Below are 20,519 nucleotides of genomic sequence, written 5' to 3' on the forward strand. Positions count from 1 at the left end.
TTGAAGCTTGCAAATATGAATAGAAGTTTGGCTTTACTGGGTAACGTGCTAATTCAGGCCTGTAGAGTTTAGAAATGAGAGATTTTGTCCAACCAGCTCGCGTTAGAGCTTGATTATCCTCCTTTTCATGTCGGACCTACTTGCATAGGTTCCCGATACTTCTAGACAATATTTTCTCCTCGGGAATGTACTTCTACGATATTTTGTAGGAGAAATTCGATTTAACAAATTCTACTAAAAATCAGGATAATGAAATCCTCATCTCCGTCTACTCCTTAAACTTTTTAGTCACATGACAACCCCTTTTTTTTTCCAAAACAAATAGATTTTTTATTTATGGATTAGCTACTCAAGCATCCAAATACATCCATGCTAAGTTGAGCCTAATATCACAGCTCGAACCTTCCGTGCAATATTTGGTGCATCATTTTTTTTTTATTGAAAGAAGGCCAACAAGATAGAGGTTTATGGAATTCTTCAAAAGCCTTCTTATTTACCAAAAAGAAAATATATTTATAGGCTCTTCCAAAAAGAACTTAAACAATCTGTACTCGATGGCGCTTCGAAAAAAGGAGGAGGTCTCATTAGCCAGGCTATCCCACCAAATAGCTTTGACTATTCTCTAATAGAATCAAAGCCAAGCCCATTCAGAGGCTTAAGTGATAGGCTGGGCAAGCAAAACTTCTAAATGCCGCACATACCAAGTTCATATCGGGTGGTATCAAAACCAAGTCCATTATTCATTACAACTTTTATTAGTCATATGAGCTCCTTACTAGAGGATTCCAGATTCAAGAAGGATCCAGTAGTATCGATTAGAACCCAGGCTATGATTGGAACCTTTGTCTTGTGTAGGGGACCATGATGAGAACATCATGAAATTAGATGGAGAAGATTGTTATATTCTCATATTGATTAATAGATGGGATGCCATATGGGTTTATTAGTTTGGACTAGTCGGCTTAAATTTTTGGGCTGAGTCCTGTACACTAAGTAGCATCTACTCGGTTTGGCTTGGCTAATTTGCCTGCTATCTCAAATCTTGACAAAGCTAGTGAATTATAAATAGCTAGCAATGCATAAAATTTTCACTACTGCATCAAAGACCTATTCAAAAGATAAAATTTTATTTTTAGGGGATATTACACTATAGACTTAATATTCCTATACGCTTTTGTATTCTTACATGGTGAATGGTGTAGGATTTGTTAGCCATGTTAGCTGGAGCATGTACTTTTTTATTCATCAATGTACGAACCACATAACATATCATGACATGATGAATCCCATAATATTGATCAATTATTTTTTAAAAATATTAACTCTTGAAAATGTATTTTATTTAAATGGAGATAATTAAGTCGCACCAACATGAATATGAATGATATTTATATATGCACTTAGTCATTTAGTGTCACAAAATGGCGCTGAAGACATATGAAAAGGGGGTGGATTGTGGTTCTAATTTGGGTAAGGTTTACAGAAAGCGGACCATGATTGTTTAAAACAATGTCCCTAAGCGGTGCAATGCCATGTACGCCCATGATAGCTAGTCACGGGACTTACATGATGGACTTCTCTTGGGCACAAAACACGTGACGGAGCCTTCAATGCCCTGCGTCAAACGTAGATCTCTTCTTAACACCTGTAGAGGCATGCCCGCGTGCACATGCATGTCCGCACGTATGAAAAAAAGAAAAAAATATATGTTAGAAGAAAGGTCTACTTTACCTTTATCATCGACAAAACTGAGATTTTCTTTGTAGAAAGAGACTACTCTAGACTTTATCAAACCTTGGATCCTTTTATAAGTAAATCTTGTATCTTCATCAAAATATATTACATGCATATGCATTAGCAACATATATGCTAGATTATTGATGCGCATTTATTTCAGCCCGTACTTTATTTTATTTCTCAAAGAAACGTTGTCCACTTATTAATTCAAAAGAGATTATTGATGCGCTAGAGAAGTAATGGTTGAGCACGGCTAAAAACAAACCGTTATTAAGAAAAAAATTTCTTTAACGTATTCAAAAATAAAGTCACTTTTTTAACAAAAGTTTGGGCTGAAGGGAAGATGATAAGGCTTGGGCCCCACAAGAAGGGAAAGGATTTCGAATGTTGGATCTTGAAAATCTTGGGGCCATTCCCTTGTCGCTCGACGAGCGTCGACAGCCATGTTTCTTTGTCTCTAATGTTTGTCCATTCTTCCTGTGTTGCTAGGAATTCCCACTCCGTTATTGTCAATGTTAATGATGTTGAGAACATGGGTGGAAGAAAGAGAGAATAGCCCCAGATGTCCCATACTTATTATTACAGCCACCTCCATCGGTCCACTGGAAGTTCTCGCCGGTTGCAAGAGTACCAATGGAAAATATTCATAAAAATTAGATTTTAAGTATTTGTACATTACGAAACAATTTAAATAATATATTCTAACTAATTTTTTTTTGGATGAAATTCTTGGACAGCACGACCGGTGTAAGGCTTCGCCGTTTGAGAACCCCTCTGATTGCACGATAAGGGAAATAGGACTTTTTTTCATATTCAAGAATAGCCCTAAGGGGAACGAGGGAGTGCTTGAAAAAAACACCAATCTTTGGAGCAGTAAAGGTAAGGGAAGTCAATCTCAGTTCATGTGTGCTCTCTTACCGACAAAGTGACATAGAAATGGCTCAAGTCACGAGAAGTTAGTCAACGATCTTTTGTGGGATCTGGGGAAGCGCTTTTCTTATTGAAAAAAATAGGTAAATCTAAACTTTTGACCCCTGAATAACCCATCTTTGGAGGTACACCGGCCGTGCCACATAAATAAATAGTGTCGGAGTAGATCTGATAATGGTCTCTATATGGACTAGAAAATACTATAGCATGAGCCTATTGAAGCTGACCATGAATCAATCGTAGTGATTGAGATTAAATTTGAATGGATTTGCATCTTTAGTCTGACGAGGACGTCAAAATTTTAAACGAAGAAATATATGGAGATTCATACATGCATGTATATAGGGCTATTAACGAGCCGAGCCGAGCTCGAGCCTCCGCAGGCTCGGCTCGGCTCGTTTCACCAACTTCCCGGCTCGGGCTCGAGCTCGGGCTCGGTACCGAGCCCAGGATTGGGCTCGGGCTCGGGCTCGGGCTCGGGCGGCATAGCTCGGGCTCGGGCTCGTGAAGCTCGTTTGCCCGAGCCCGAGCCCGAGCCCGAGCGGCGAGCCCGAGCCCGCCCCATCCCCAGCCCCATCCGGCCATCCCCGTCCCTGTCTCCGTCGACCGTCGGAGAGAAGAACGAGCAGCCGCCAGCCGAGCTCAGTTCCGGCGGTTCGTCGGAGAAGAATGAAGGAAGGAAAGAGAAGAAGAAGAGAAGAAGGATAGAAAGAAATTAAAAAAAAGGAGAAGAATGACTCACCTTCTTCTTCTGAGACGAACGAAGGGCGGCGGAGGGAGCTCGGATCTGGAGAGCTCGCGGTCGTTAACAGCCCTAACGACCGGTGCCTTCTTCTGAGACGAACGAAGGGCGGCGGAGGGAGCTCGGATCTGGAGAGAGGGAGAGGGAGAGACGAACGAAGGCGACTCAGAAGAAAGAAATAAAAAAAGAGAAGACTCACCTCGTCGGCCGGTGCCTTCTTCTGAGACGAACGAAGGGCGGCGGAGGGAGCTCGGATCTGGAGAGCTCGCGGTCGTTAACAGCCCTAACGACCGGTGCCTTCTTCTTCTGAGACGAGCGAAGGGCGGCGGAGGGAGCTCGGATCTGGAGAGCTCGCGGTCGTTAACAGCCCTAACGACCGGTGCCTTCTTCTTCTGAGACGAACGAAGGGCGGCGGAGGGAGCTCGGATCTGGAGAGCTCGCGAAAGCGACGATCGCCGGTGGAGGAGTCGGCAAAGAGGGGAAAAGAGAGAGGGGAGAAACGGAACCGAGCTCGGCATCGGCGGCGGAGGGAGGCAGCGAGTCATCGGCGGCGGAGGAGAAAGGCGAGAGGGGAGGGGAGGGACACCCGGAGGGGAGGAGGGGAGGGACACCCGGAAGAGGGGAGGGGAGGGCACCGGAAGCTTCTGGAGAAACCCAGAAGAAAGGAGAAGAAAAAAAGAAAAAAAAAAAGAGGAGGTGGTCAGCCAGTCAGGTGGGAGGGAAGGATTAACGGATTGGGTTTGGATTAACGGGCTAAGTCCCAACCCAAACCAATCCAATTCGATTTTGGAGCTCTCTTTTGGGCTCGTTTGGGCTCGCGAGCTGCTCGGGCTCGAGCTCGGGCTCGGGCTCAGATTTAAACGGGCCTCATTTTGGGCTCGGGCTCGGGCTCGTTTGACTAACGAGCCGAGCTCGAGCTGGGCTTTTACCGAGCCGGGCCCGAGCCGAGCCCGAGCAGCTCGGCCCGTTTGACAGCCCTACATGTATATAGTCCTATTTCGATTATACACTGCGTATATCTTATATATTTATATAGGCCAAAAAATTTAAATAATATATTCTAACTAAGTTTTCTAAATGAAATCTTGGATTGTAACAATAAAATTTTGCAAGGAGGTTAAGATTTAAAATAATGGACCTCCGAAAGAAAGTTATATAACAACTTTATTGTTTGTCTTTCAATCGCAACATTATCTTATCCTATTAAGCACTCATTGTTTCGCCTTACCTGAGAAGTTGATGCCACATGCAGATAAAGAAAATAATTACATACGGATTACCGTGGTTGGGTGAGGGCGTTTTTTTTTTCATTATATATATATATATATATATATATATAGCAACGTTATATTATATTTTTTAAAGAAAATGTTCTCTACAAGATAACTACCCTGAAAAATGCTTTGCCATAATCTGCCAATTCATAGGTCTCCATCACCGACGCGGTTATCAATATGCATGCATTCACTAATATAAACATATAATTTTTTATAAAACAGAGATATAATGGTCAGATAAAATGTAAAAAAATTGACAAACAAAATAAAAATTAAATATTTAGTTGGGGAGGAGTAGATTTTTCTGCAAAATCCTACTATGCGATGCACTGCCAATTTCATTATAATATCCAGTAGCCTTGGGCTTGTCGGCCAGCCCAAAGAGGCTAAGCCCAAGGATCCACATGCGATGCACGTGCGAGAAATAAGGAGAAAGACTCCGACTAGGTGTCTTCTTTCTCTCTGATCCTGATTATGTCGGAAACTAAAAATTTTAGGACGATCCAAACACCGGTAAATCAGAGATTTTCGCCTATTTAAGACCACCCCTTCTCCTCCTTGAGTTCCACTAACAAATAATCAAGAAATTGCCACCGATTTCAACCCTCCTTTCTAAGTTTCTTCCTCCAATTTTTGCCAAAAAGAGTTGCTAGAATGCCTCGCCGAACCAAGGTAAGAGTCCATCTTCTTCTCTTTCTTCTCTAGTATCTTAGCTTTCGCTCCTCATGATTTGTGCCGGCAAATTGTCGGAATACTTTCCAATATAGGGGTGCCCTATTTTGGCATTCTTTTTTCCGAGTTATGCCTCCATCGGCCACCGAGATTGGCCGAATTTTGCCACCTCCTAGGACCTCTATATTTAGGCGGCAGTCGGTCAAAGAGATCGGCCGTGATCTAGGTCGAGTTCTTCCATGATTCATCTTGATCTTCTTCCCTTCTTTGTGCCGGCCGACCATTGTCGCCAGTGGTGCTGCAGTTAAAAGCTGCCCATAGCCGTCATCACCAGAGCTTGGCCACCTTAGTGGTTGTCACCCTTGCTCTGAGAAGAGAGGGAGAGATCGACTCCACCCTATTTTGGAGAAGAAGAAGAGAATCTCTCTTCTTTCTCTCTTCTCTCTTTCTCTTTCCCCTCTTTTTGTTTTTTTTCTTTATTTCTCTCTCTTCACATGGTTCTATGAACCTAGCAGAAGGGTCCTATATGTTCCCTTTGTAACCTAGATTGACCTAGAGGATCTTAGCTAGTGTTGCTGCGAACACTTGTTGCGCTAGCTTTAGGCCGACCATCGTTGAGTACTGCTAGACTCTATCATCCTTGGTCTTTATTGTGTTATCTATATCATGGTCTGATTTTTGTTTCATGATTTGACTGGTTTGATTGGTCAAAGCGGGCCAACCAGAATCGTTGAACACTACTACCTAGTCGACTATGTCCGTCCTACACCCGACTGTTGTCAGCTATCAATAGACCCATAATTGATAACCCTTGATCTATTATCCTTTTCTTGATTGAATACATGTTTCTTAATCAGATGGATTGAGTTGAATTGTGTCGACTAATTTGAACAATTGGACATTGTTATCTAATTAGCCTCGTATATCATTCTATACGAATTTATTTTCATAGTCAGCCCTGATTTTGTATGGAAATTCAATCATTCGAACAAAAAAAAACTCAACGAGATCTTATATTTTAGTTTCTAATTCAAGGTAAGACCCTGACCCTTTATTTATTTTAATTTTACATTAAAAAAGATAAAGAATATGGATAATTCAAATATCAGAACTCTAAAAGTAGGTAATTACTGAATAATTAATTCATTAATATGGTAAGTGATTGATAAGGGATAAGCTGGTGTTATATTAATATTAAATTGATTGGATATGTTAGGTGTGGATTGGTAGCGTTGTAGCTCGTTGGATTGCGATAGAGGTAAGAATCCCTATACTTAGTCACTAGTTATATATATATATAGGTTTGTAGTGCTGGATTTGCATCATGAGATTCACATCAATTAATTTGGTTTGGCATATGATGAGTGTTTTATATGATTTTTAGTACAAATATATTCGTATGGTTATTATACATGTCAAATATTGAAAATAGGAATATGTGAATAAAGATATTTTGAATTTGAGAGAAATTATAAGGAAAACTAATTTATCAAGAGTAACATGTAAATTAGACGGACAAGATATAGTTTGAACTAACCTCGTTATGGAATTGCCTCTACGAGCTTATGCGTAAGATAGCCTGGGCTTATGGATGGAATAACATCCATGGGCCTACACTTAGGATAGCCTTTACGAGCTTATGTATAAGGTAGCCTTTACGGGCTTACGCGTGGGATAGCTTATACAAGCTTATGCGTGGGATAGTCTTCATGGACTTATGCATGAGATAACTTCCATGAGCTTATGCATAGGATAGACTCTATGAGCTTACAAGTGGAATTTAATTTATCAGTCTTCGACTGGGTCATGATTTTGGTTAGTCAAAGCCGGAAGTTAATTAATAAGAAATATGAAAATTATGTTAATGAGAAACGGATGGCATAACATAAAAACTGTTGTTGAACAATTAGTTATATTTGAAATATATATATATATAGCTTTTTTGAAAAGATGATAATAAAAACTTATGTGCATGTTATTTGTATGAATTTTTCTAGTATTAATATGATATTTATTTTATCTGGTATTGTTAAAAGATTATTTTCTACTTATCGTATTGCGGTTTTGGATTCTTGCTAGGTTGTAAAGCTCGTAATTCTCTCTTCTTTTTTTTTCTTCAGAACTATATGTTGCAAGTGGCTTAATACTTGACTATGATTGCTTGGTTATGATTAAGATCATATTGAAAAAATAATAGATAGAGCATCATTAATACTGGTTGGATGATTAAATTTTATAATTATATCAATTTTATTATATGTTATAAATTGTAATTATTTTTTATTGCGATTGTAATAAATTTGTTGGCCTAGTATATTTTTTAAAACTTTACACTAAAAAAAATCTGGCTGTATTATGCAGCCGATCTGAATATTGGGTTCGGAATATAATATCAACCGTCGGCAATGCACATCGGCCCTTTTCCTTTCCCTTTCCCTTTCCGACAGGCTCAGGAAAAGACATCGTACCATAAGGTCACATCAAACGGGGATGGCAACGGTAGACAAAAGTATCATGGCTTGCGTCACCGAATCAGCGAAACCCTGGCACTGTCTCATATAAATTTTGGCGATATCATAGCATATTTCTTTTTTCATAAAATAAAGCTTCCACTCTGAATTGTATGTACGGATCAAGACAAACCGACCGGAGGGTATGATGCCAATGGGATGGAGAATCCTCCTTCATGGTCAGCAATTTTTCGTCCACACTTTTTTTCGGTAACTATTTTTTCGGTAACCGAAAGGAAAGATTATTTCCGACACTACATGGACCTCCACAGCACCGATCATAAGTACTAATTCTTATAACAATACAATGAGATGCATACTTGATGAATAGATCTCATAAAAATAAGCAGCTATAATTACTGATATATATGTTAGGCAAAATAGTGCATGTAGTATAGAAAATAATTTTATTAACGAGAAAGACCTCAGAGGTTGGATGGATAACTCAAAGAAAACCAAACAGAGAAATAACAGTATCATAATGCATGGAGGTTCTGCTGCTGCAAGATTTGAAATAAAAAAACTAGATCATATCCAATCTAAATTTGAAACAACTCATACCGAACTTCCAGCCGTCAAGTTGGTCTCAAACTAAATAGTAACCCGTCATCGATTTTGCAAGATTATCCAAATGGCAACAAAGTTCAACAGATCCAACAGGACATAACGAAAGCTGTTCAGAAAACTAGATCTACAGACCTTTGTGTCTATGATTGCCCCAAAACCAGTTCATCAAATGTGGGCCAAGATGGACATACCACTGGTCCTTCGAGCAGCCCAAAAGCAAATCCTGAGAGGGAGCATGCCTGGTAGCCCTACCAAACAAGCCCTTCATTTCCTTCCCATTGTTTGATTTCATATTATGTTTCCCACAATTAAATAAATAAGTAGAGCAATACAATGTCCGTCTACATGAAATGACTTCTTTCATAACGAGAAATGCAGTTCGAGATAGATTAACTTGAAGCAAATTTAAGCCCCAGAAGACATCGATCTGTACTAATTGATTTCGTAAGTTTTTTTTTTTGTAATGAAAATTGATTCTTGTAAATTAAGAGAGGTAGAATGCTGCTTTCTCTGTTGATGAGGTTGGCAGTTGTAAACTCATTTCGTTCTGTTCTCAGCTGGAAACTTGAACAAATTTTGTTGGCCAGATACAATTTTATACTTTTGGGGAGCCGGGGGGAATAAGGACGGATGAAAGTAAATGTCTTGTAGCTACCTGTTAATAAGGATAGAAATTTATGCCTTAACTCGTCAATCTGATCCATAAATAATTTGCTTTAAGTAGGTTTGAATTTAACATAAACAAATTTCGGTCATAAATGAATCAATTCGTCTAGATCTACTTATTAAATAGATTGAATTTGAGTGTAAATCTTTAACTCATTCAATCCATTTTAATAATTAGGCTGGATCATTACCCGGCCCATTAAACTGTTTAAAATCTGTTTAACTTATTTGAAACCTGTTTAATCTATTTTTGACCCGTTTAATCTAACCTGCTTAATCTATTTAAATCTATTTAATTCATTAAAAATCCGTTTAATATAATCCATTTAACCTGACTTGATCTGTTTAATAAATAAGTTATGTGGGTCGAATTGGATTATCTGTTAAAAAAACAGATTAGTTTCAGTTCCGAAATTTTAACCAATTTAATAAACAGATCGGATTTGGATTGATGAATTTTGGACCTGATCCGTATCAGACCCGATCCGATCTAATTGCCACCCCAATCTTCCATCTTTCTAGAGAAATTAAAAATTAATAGCCGATTGAGTCACTGGCATACCAAATTAATCTGAGAAATCAGTAGAATTAGATTAATTAGGAGACAGGATGTGGTATATCTTAGTAAAAGGACTTCAAATTTTTAACAAAATGAGAATGTTGCAAGAATAAAAATTAGGAAGGGACTAATAAGTTACAAATAGAGAAACATGCAAATAAAGACTTGATTACATGAAAGAAAAATAATTGGTATATGATTGATAATCTTTAATTAGATAAACTATAAGGTACAAAATTGCTGAATGCTTTCAACGCTCGATTGATCTCCTCCAAGGTATATTTGAAAACTTATGTTGGACAACTTTGGACCAAGCTCAGGGATTTATGATACTTTCGGCGCTTATTGTGGTGTATAGAAGCAGCCTAGAACTTTCTTTCTTTTCTTATATTTTCTTTTCTTATGGTGCATATCAATTATTCATGTGTGCGTGTAAAGTATGAGATATAGCGAATAAACTTTCTTTCCTTTCTTATGTTGTAGAGTGGTAGTTATTTTCAGTAATAACTATGTTCTTTTAACTGAATTCTTATTTTGGTATCTCTTGCCTTGGTGGTTGCTGGTGATTACTGGCATGACTAACTTGTCCTTGATCAAATAACTTTTTTTAAGAAGTTCGTTCTAATAAAAAGCTATCCATACATGGCCCCTTTTATATGAGTAATGAATGACCAAATATAGCCCTTTTAATTATCATGCATAAATTAATTAATCAAATCTTGATCAATCCAATCTTTATGACCATTTTTTGTGGTTGGTTTAAAAACAATTAACCTTTGGATGTAAATATTGCCCCTAGTGGCTTAATGAAAATAATATTTTATAGAGCTAGATATACAAAAGTTGATATCTGATCGATCAACTGTAATAACCTGCAAGTCAAGCATGGTAAGGTCGATCAATTTTATTTATATCTATCAACAATTATTTATCAATTTTGGTGTTGGTCGGCTAGAAAATAATATATTTGCACTTAGTAAACAAACAAAGACATGCATCACGTTTACCAACCGCATACTTTAATTCTAAATAACTGCACTCCTAGTAGCCAAGTAAGATGAAGAATAATAGCATATCAGTGACTGTCCATGTTCGATCATTATTTTTTATCATATTATTTTTGGTCAACATGAATTATTATTTTGGCTGATTAGTATTCCTTGGCCGATTAACTGTGTTTGGTTGATTATCATTCTTTTGCTTTGTTTGATCCTCCACTCTTGACCAATTGGTTTTTCTAGACCTTGATTGATCAGCCATTGATTAGCCTTTCTAGGCTTTAGTTGGTTAGCCTTTAGTGGTTGATTGGCCTTTCTAGATGATAATAAATTAGCCTTTGTAGGCCTCAATCTTTTAAAAATTATTAGTTGATTGATCTTTGTAGGCCTTCATCGATCAACCCTTATTGATTGATTGTCTCTACTGTATTTGATTGATTGGATTTTGAAATTAAATTCAACCAATACTCCTCCATTTTTTTTTTGCTTGAAAACTAATTTCTTTTATACGTTGCTTGACAACAGACTATTCAGACTGATATTTCTCTCTACAATGACAGTACATACAATACTAGACAAGTAAAATTTCCGATGAGAGCTCTGCAAACAGATGGCAGCAGTGAGAACAGACTTAGAGAAACTGGATAAGGCTTCTTGGTTATTTGGATATGGTGATGGCAGAAACAGGCATGATGGTTCTTGTGTTAAATACATCACCCGTTTTCTTGTTCTACCTTAAGTCGTATTCCAATGGTGTATCCTCAAGGCTACGTGGGAAATATCTGAGAAAGTCTGAATAACTATATACGGCCCTATCAAAACAATTTCTCCAAGAGAATTCCTTATCCAACCAGCATGCAATTGGTAGAAATTCCTTTATTGGAGGTCTTTATCTCCAGAATTTGTGGACTGTGTGAGAAAAAGAGAAATGAGTCTGATGAGCTACCATGCAAAGAATGTCAAATTCTCATCAGACATAATAGAAATATACATTATGAAGAAAATGGAACTAAATACATTTGAGATTCGATGTTTGTTTTTTAATAGTAAATATGAAGCTTCAAGCTTAGACCTTCTCCAGTCTCCAAGAAAAAAACGGTGACCAAGAATGGTCATGACACTAACTGCAATTGTAAGAGTAACAGCAATAACAACTAGATCAGGGAAGAGAACATTACATCAATGTTCCATAGTTCTACATGTGATGCTTGAATTGAGGAAACAGTCCAAGAATGTGCTCTGGCATGAAGTCATGCCGCGTCAAAATCCCAACAATGGGAGGCCTCTGCAAGAAAACAGATTTCAGGTTTCAGGAAATCACTAACACTTGATAACAAGGCATGTTTAGCAAGATGAACTTATAAATAAGACTAGCATTGCAATTACTAAAGTTTTCATGACTCAGAATCTAAGTTAGTTTTGAGTGGGATAAAGGTAACAAAGGCATGAGAAGCAAAGACAGGCTGTATGGGCACCAGTCATATTAGCGGTAGAAAAAGTGCAACAACTTAAGGCGTTAGTAGCATTTCAATTGAGTATATATCAATTCTTCTCAATCTAGGGATCAAATGTCAATTGTTCTCAACAGATCAATTAGCACACTGCCGAAAATTCAATGGTTTACAAGCTCAATTTATTTATCACCACTAACATTTTTTTACAACTTTTGTTAATATAAAACAGTTCAGATGTTTGGTGATGAGATGAGAAAGCCCCTCAATTGTCATGTCCCTCCTTGGAGTATATTCCCTTGCCCTTATTTAATGGAATGATATGGCCCCAGTGGTTATCCTAACCTCAGAGCCGCCAAGTTCCCTATAGCCTGATGAACTATGGCTCACAAACAACTTTTGTTTTAGTCGAACAATAAAAGAAGACCAGGACATTCTCAAAGGGCAGTGTATTGTAAAGATTGCTTGTCTGTGGTTGGTCAGACTTCTCTGCATATCTAAATTGATCTGATCTGAGTCAAATTGCAAATGAAATAATGGATAAAATGTTGAAGAAATATGACTTGGGCAATTAAGCAGCCAGTAATTGAAGAAAGTTTATCATAAAATATGTATTTACTATCCTAGTTGCAGAACTAAAGCAGGATGTACTGCACACTAATAAATTCTTTCCAAGAAAAATGCTCTTGCACATTTAGATATATGATTATTTAGGTTGATATCAGGTGTTAGCATAAGGTGCAACACACAGCAGAATAAGAAATAAGAAGGAAAGAATTCTTACCCCTGGAGTTTTTGGCACAACACATAGGTGCCTTAGTCCAAGCTCCCTGAAGAGAACTGCAGCCTTGGCTAGAGACATCGTTTCGACAACTGTGTACGGGGATCTATTAGTAATTGGGTGGATATCCACATACATTTCCATCTCCTCTCCATTAATATCCAAGTCCTGCAGCTTCACCCCTTTCCCGGACCCAGCCTTGGCAAAGTCGAAGGCACCAAACCTTCGAAAAACCTCTGCTGGCCCAGTTAACACCCTGTCCTTCGTAAACCTCCTGCCTTTCAGCAACACAAGCAAATGAGACCTCAAAACAAGCCCGCACAACTCTGGTGCATCTGAAAAGGGTGGCTCGTCTACCACTGGAAATCCATTATGTCCAGTCAACCTCAGTGCATGCACTATATTTCCCACCTTTTCAACACCAGAAAAGGTAATGAGCGGGCCCGAGACCACATCACCAGCAACCAGGTTTCTCATGTAAGGCTCAGCATGGGCCTCCATGTAAGGCAAGCCCTTCATCGTAACAATCTGATCATAGACCCCTCTATTGAAACTATCTGCTACGGTTTTGGATACGAGGAGAACCAGCATTACCAAGGGAAGCATTAGAAGGTCATTGGTGAGCTCAAGGAGTATAACACAAACTGAGACAGTCATTCTCATGGTCCCTCCAAGAAAAGAAGCAGCACCAAGAAGGGCAAAGAGGCCCTTATCTAGCGCACACATGGGGCCAAGTATAGTCCCTACCAGGCGACCATAGGAGGCACCGGCAAGTATAACGGGGATGAAAAGACCAGAAGGGACAGCAATGCCGTAGGTTACAATGCCAAGGAAATAAATAGCAGCAAAAAAAACGAAGAGAGTGGAAATGTAGAACTCATTGTCAGTGCCGCTACTGAAGAGGTTGCGAATGGCATCATCATTGGTATTAAGGAAGAGAGAAGCAAGGTCATTGTAATGACCTGGTGGGCACTGGAAGTTCTTAAAGTTGCCTGAGCGGCCAATGGTGGGACACTGGTCTAGATCGAGAGGACACCGAGTGCATTTGGCTAGCCATGGGAGTCCATAGGAGCAGCATGAGGTCAAGAGAGAGATGGTGACGGTCAGAAGGATCTTGAAAGGTGCACCTTTCCTGCAATAAATGACACCCTCTCAACACCAAACAACGAGGCAGCATGGAAGAACAACAATTACAGCGGAACTAAAACGTTTCAGATAACAGTAAATCAATTCAATAGAATATTCGCAAGTTATGATGATGATGACAGAACATTCAAACTAATGTCCAGAATATAAACACAATCCGAGAAAGACATTAATGAACTAAGCTGTTTTGAGACATACTCGTTTATGATGCTATATGTGCGAAGGACCTTGTCCACGAGAAAGTTGTAGAGGCTTCCAAAAATACCTCCAATGACTCCAAGAACTATAACTGCGATAAGATCTGGTGTTCTATATGAGGTAGCAGTTGAACTTAGATCAAACATTATCAACCCTCCTTCTCCAAAGAGCCCACATTTTCCACTCCGGCAGTATTCTATGAAAGCTCTCAATGTAACAGCAACCACTGCTGTTGTGAAAAATGTTCTCCAAAGAAGAGCACTTCGCCACCTAAATGATGGAAGAAAAACAGCTAAAACTTTATAATAGAATAAGCTAACAAGGCTTTGTTACTCTCCCCAAAGTGGATAAACAGTAAAGTCGACCAAATTTCATATGAAGTTAATATCAGATGTATCATTTTTCTCCAAAAAAAAAAATGAAATGTATCATTTCTGTTTCTGTCATCCATTCATCCATATGCGTTAGATGTGCTTGTAAGCTCTGCATGTACATAACTATCTAACAAATGTCACAGAATCATCATCTTGACTGTATGATGGGTGCCTGTTGGTCTGCTTCCTACTGTATGTGCTGAGGTTTTCTTGAATCATCTTTGTCAGATTGGTGACTAATACTATGAAGAAAGACTGTTCCTTGAAGCATAGAGTTCACCAGAATGCAGGTACATGAAAAGAGACATGATAAAAAAAAAAGAAATATTAAGTATTAACAAGATACCAAGAGGCTGCCTCTTCAAGGGCAAATAGGACCCCACCAACTGGGGCTCGGAAGGCAGCTGCCACACCTGCAGCAGCCCCACAAGTGATCAAATCGCGTCGATCCCTATCATTTTTGAAGTATCTAAGCCATGTCCAAGTCAGATGATACTTGCGAGATCCACCCTGACCAAGCAAGTTTGCAATACATGCTCCTGTGTGTACCATAGGCCCCTCCTTCCCCAATACAAATCCAGCAGCAACTCCCCCAATGGAACCAAATATCTGCAGATTGCCACATCAAATGCACTCAAAACAGAAAGACTTTCGAGGAACAGCAATGCAAACAGACAACAGCCAGCCATATGGATTCATAAAGAAAACTAAGCCTTCTAGCTCATTACCAGACCCACAAATGGTTACTATATGTGATGACTTGGAGAATGTAGAACTTGAGATACTACAAAGTTTGAAGAAATTTCTGATCCTTGGCCAAGTTGCAACTAACAATTACATTCAAGAAGTCCGAGGAAAAGTTCGGAAGGCTTGCTGCATAAACCAGATTCTGCTATATTTTCATGCAAATTAGAAGACAAATTGATGTAGATGTCCATAAGCTGAAGCTAGCAATTATGTTAACAGTATTAAATCTTCAATATATCTTTATGTCAACAACTATTCAGTCCATAACATGAAGAGTTTGTTGCAAATAAATTTGAAGCAGAAATAAAACTAAACTATTCTACTTCAATAAATAATAGGCAGTAATTGGCTAAAACAAAAAAATAAAATAAAAGTAAAAGTAGAAAAATGGAACCCGAGATGCTGAGGCATAGTATGTTGGTCATTTTTCTTGAAGTAGATTTCGCCACCTTACAGTGCACTAGGCTTGGATGGCGTTCTACTCCTCAATGATTTGCACGGATCAAAGAAGGCTTCGAACCCAGAATCAATATGCAGCAAGCCCGTTTGAAAAAATAAAAATAAATTTAGAAGAAATATTTTAACTGGTAGAAAGAGTAGAGAAAGAAGAGAGATTAGGAATCCTCTGTTTCTGATCTGATATATTTCTAATCTATAGAGGTCGTCTATTTATAGACCTCTACGAGACGTATGCCTGTGGGGCGCGACTCTTCGCGTGAGGAGAGAAACCACGGTCGTGCCCAGGGCGCGACTCTTCGCGTGAGGTGCGAAACCACGGTCGTGCCCCTCGCGGGCGCGATCCTTCGCATGGACGCGACGAGCGCGACTCCTGGGCCTTGCGTGCCCCTCAAGCGAACGTAAAAGCAAGTGCTTTTACGTTCATGCAAGCTTCCTTGCACGAAAGGCTTTTACGTAAAAACCACGGGAAGAAGACTCGATCTCACATCCTTGTGAGAACAACCCCACACACAAACCAACCGCACCACCAGAGGATGGTGACAAAATAAAATATTTAATCATTAATAAATCCAACAATCCCCCACCTGATTAAAATATTTTCAAGATTTTATAAAAAAAAAATCATACCGGGCTTTTCATGTCACGACTTCAATAAAGGTAGCTTGCGTCTTTGAACCTTTACCTAGTGAAAGTATACTTACATCTGAAAGGAATAGTGGTAACTAAAAAGCTTTGAACCAAATTCTTTGGTTCAGATTTTCATATACTTCACCCATGACAAGTGCAAATGCTGGGTTCATCATAGGTGGTGCTTTTCGGCCTCATGCACCAATATCTCAGTTTCATGAGCACTCTAGGGGTTAAACCCTTATCCCCATAGACTGTGGCCATACAGTCACACTCACATAGGTGAATCCTCCAAAGGTGCTCGCAGCACAGCACCTTGCCATAGACTCGGACTCATTTAGAGTTTTAAACTCTTCCGTATACCTCTACTGTGTTTAGCACTCACATCATAGGGAGAGATCAAATGACATAAAATCATTTAATAATAGTGCTAACTAATCATTAAACAACTCGTTTTTTCCTGTTGAACCTTTCGTCTTGGGATCTCCAGTCAGAATAGGTTGGGTTGCCATTGTCAATGATTCCTTATGGGTTTCAGTCCCATCCCCCTTGATGTTTCTATAACTTTGCTTCTAGCTAGTCCTTTAGTCAAAGGATCTGCTAGGTTACCTTCAGATCTAACAAATTCCAAAGTCTCGATACCATTTTTAATTAGGTATCTAATTGTCTTATGTCTCACACTAATGTGTCTTCTGTTTCTCTTGATATATTCAGTATTTCTACAAGTATTAATTGCAGCTTCATTGTCACATAACAAAGAGATAGCAGGCATAGGCTTTTTCATAATAGAAATTTCTGACATAAGATTCTTAAACCATTTTGCTTCTTGAGTTGCAGAATCTAAGGCTACAATCTCAGCCTCCATAGTGGATCTGGTGATCACAGTTTGTTTGGATGATCTCCAAGCAACAGCTACACCACCCAACATGAATATGTATCCACTAGTTCCTTTTCGGTTCATTGAATCAGTGATCCAACTAGCATCACTGTATCCTTCAAGTACAGCGAAAAATCTTGAGTAATGTAAACCATAAGACATGATGCCTCTCAAGTATCTAAGTACTATGTTCAGTGCTTCCCAGTGACTAAGACTAGGGCAACTATTAAACCTACTGAGCTTTCCTATAGCATAGGAAATGTTAGGTCTACTTGTATTTGCAACATACATCAGTGTCTCAATAATCTGAGCATATTTTTCTTGGGCCACTGGATCACCTTTGTTGCACTTCAAGTTCAAACCATGCTCATAAGGTGTACTCACTGGTTTACAGTTGTACTTATCAAATTTCTTCAAAATTTTCTCAATATATTGTGATTGATCAAATATTATACCATTAGGTATTCTGGTAATCCTGTTACCAAAAATTACCTCTGCCTGACCTAAAACTTTCATATCAAAATTATTAGATAAAAAATTCTTGATATCAGTTATAATATTCATATTAGTACCAAAAATTAAGATATCATCAACATATAAACACAAGATAACACATGAATTATTTTCTAACTTAGAATATAAGCATTTATCGGATCATTTACTTTAAAGCCATAAGAAACAATTATTTCATCAAATTTTCTATGCCATTGCTTAGGAGCTTGTTTAAACCATAAAGAGATTTGACTAACCTACAAACTTTTCTTTTCTGTTCCTGAGCCACATATCCCTCTGGCTGATCCATATAAATCTCTTCCTCTAAATTACCATAGAGGAAGGCAGTCTTGACATCCATCTGATGGATTACCAAATTATGGATTGAAGCTAGTGCAATTAAAGTACGGATAGTGGTTATCTTAGTCACAGGAGAAGACATATCAAAGTAGTCAATACCCTCTTTCTGAGTAAAGCCTTGCTTTATATTTTTCAATTGAACCATCAGGTCTTAATTTCTTCTTAAAGATCCATTTACAACCTAAAGCCTTACTATCAGGTGGTAAATCAGTTAGAAACCATGTTTCATTAATCATAAGTGAATTCATTTCACTATTAATAGCTTCCTTCCAAAACATAGAATCTAATGAGTTCATAGCATCTTTATATGTTTTAGGATCATCTTCAACCATAAAGGTATAGAAATCAGATCCAAAATCTTTCTTTTTTCTAATTCTTTTGCTTCTACCAAGTTCATTAACATCAATAAGTTCATTTTCATTGTCATTAGAAGGTGAATTACAAGATGCATTATTAGATCTATCTATTATATGCTTTTCTATTTTATCTTTAAAAGAAAAAATGTCTTCAAAGAAAGAAGCATCTTTAGATTCAATTATAGTATTCTTATCTATGCCACTAATATCAGAACTAATGACTAAGAATCTATAAGTAACACTATTAAGAGAATAACCAAGAAATATAGCATCAAAAGTCTTGGGTCCTAATTTTCTTTTCTTAATTAAAGGAATATTAACCTTAGCCAAACAACCCCAAACTTTTAGAAAGTTTAGGTTAGGTTTTCTTCCTTTCCAAAGTTCATAAGGAGATTCATTAGAACCTTTAAATGGAACCTGTTACGGGGGAACTTAGCCACCATGCCCCACGTGACCGGCACGCGCGCCCAGGAAGACTACGGCTGCCCCTTGATCCAGCAATCCGACCTCGGGTCGGATATCTTCGGCTCCGCAGCCCGACCCCGAGTCGGCTGCCCCTTGATCCAGCAATCCGACCTCGGGTCGGATATCTTCGGCTCCGCAGCCCGACCCCGAGTCGGCTGCCCCTTGATCCAGCAATCCGACCCCGAGTCGGCAATCTCTCGACAACAACAGACTGTTCCTCTGAGGCACGCCGCGGCCCCCTGCTCCACTACTCCCTGCAACGGCCGTATCCGGCGCTGCCCCACGATCCCCTGTAACAGCCGTACAAAGCGGAGCTCCACTATGCCCTGCCATGGCTGTACCCAGCGCTGCCCCACGACGCCCTGTAACGGCCATGTCAGTGGCAGCCCCATCGTGCCACACGATGACGAATCCCCGGAAAAACCCCCCAACCTGATATATATATGAGGCTGGGGGGAAGGGGGAGGGTAAGATATATCTTCCAGAGTATCATCTCACCTGCTACCTTCTCCTTCTCCTTCTCCTTCGATCTCCTCTGACTTGATCGTCGGAGGGCCCCCACTACCCCGGTGGTGGTGCGAGGCTTGCTTGCAGGTTTCACGGCAGAGGGCGGAGCACAACCAAAGCAACTCAAAGGGAACCCCGTTCACACCGCTGTGCCAATCGTTCTCGGTTTGGACCACCAGCAACAGTTGGCGCTACAGGAAGGGCCAGATCTCAGAGCGATCGTAATGGCACGGCGAGGTGGTCGTGGAGCTTCCAATGCTTCTGGTCGCGGGGCCTCTCGCGCCTCCGGCCGGGAGGCCGCTGCATCTCCAACACACTCTCAGCAACACTCCACCACCCCACCGCCCATTCAGACGGTCGAAGCCGCCCAGTTCGACCAGCTAGCCCAGCAGGTTCGCACCCTCGCGGAGGCGGTGCAGAATCTGCAGGGTGCGATGTCCCGGGCGCCGCAGCGGGCTCAGGAGCCACTGCTCCCTGAGCGCTCGCCTGTCCTCCTCAACCCGCGCTCCTTCCTCTCCCATGGGGAGGAGCGCCGGCGCGAGGAGGATTCTCGAGCATGGTCTATTCTGCCGGGACCTTCCCATCGGAGCTGCGCGGGGTACGAGAGGCGGGCCCGGGCGCGTTCCCAGACCCCCCAGTCCTCGAGGAACCCGCGCTCCAGTCGGTCCCCCACTCGCCGCTCCTTGTCTCCCACCCACCGGTCGCGCTCTCTGGACCGGCGGGTGGATGATCTCCACCGACAACTCCAGGTCCTGAAGGGCCATTCCAAAGATCCCTTCGCCGACTTAGAGATCTCCTCCCAGCCGGCGCTTGCCTCGAGGATCCTGCGGACCCCGAATCCCCCGGGGTTCAAAATGCCGGCGATCGAGCCCTATGACAGGGCGGCAGACCCGCGGGATCACGTCGAGAGTTTCAGGACCCTTATGCTCCTCCACGGAGCATCAGATCCCCTTCTCTGCAAGGCCTTCCCGACAACCCTCCGTGGCCCGGCGAGGGCGTGGTTCGCCGGGCTGGAGGCTGA

The 20,519-nt window shown here is 40.3% G+C and overlaps 1 protein-coding gene across 4 annotated transcripts in view; it reads right to left on the reverse strand.

Annotated features, from left to right (window-relative positions):
• Positions 1 to 11,622: 11,622 nt before the first annotated feature.
• Positions 11,623 to 20,519, reverse strand: part of LOC103718884 (chloride channel protein CLC-c-like) — a 37,078-nt gene continuing 28,181 nt past the window's right edge. For 3 of the 4 annotated variants that reach the window (XM_026809199.2, XM_008807885.3, XM_039119933.1), the window contains 4 exons: positions 14,955 to 15,217; positions 14,235 to 14,504; positions 12,894 to 14,022; positions 11,623 to 11,943 (listed from right to left, as the gene is read on the reverse strand). In XM_026809199.2, the coding sequence (XP_026665000.2) occupies positions 11,854 to 11,943; positions 12,894 to 14,022; positions 14,235 to 14,504; positions 14,955 to 15,217 (1,752 nt within the window). In that variant the 3' untranslated portion in view covers positions 11,623 to 11,853. The remainder of the gene's footprint in view (positions 11,944 to 12,893; positions 14,023 to 14,234; positions 14,505 to 14,954; positions 15,218 to 20,519) is intronic. The other variant, XM_026809200.2, reaches the window with a different exon arrangement.

Source organism: Phoenix dactylifera, unplaced genomic scaffold (genome assembly GCF_009389715.1).
Source record: "Phoenix dactylifera cultivar Barhee BC4 unplaced genomic scaffold, palm_55x_up_171113_PBpolish2nd_filt_p 000661F, whole genome shotgun sequence".
NCBI classification, from domain to species: Eukaryota; Viridiplantae; Streptophyta; class Magnoliopsida; order Arecales; family Arecaceae; genus Phoenix; species Phoenix dactylifera.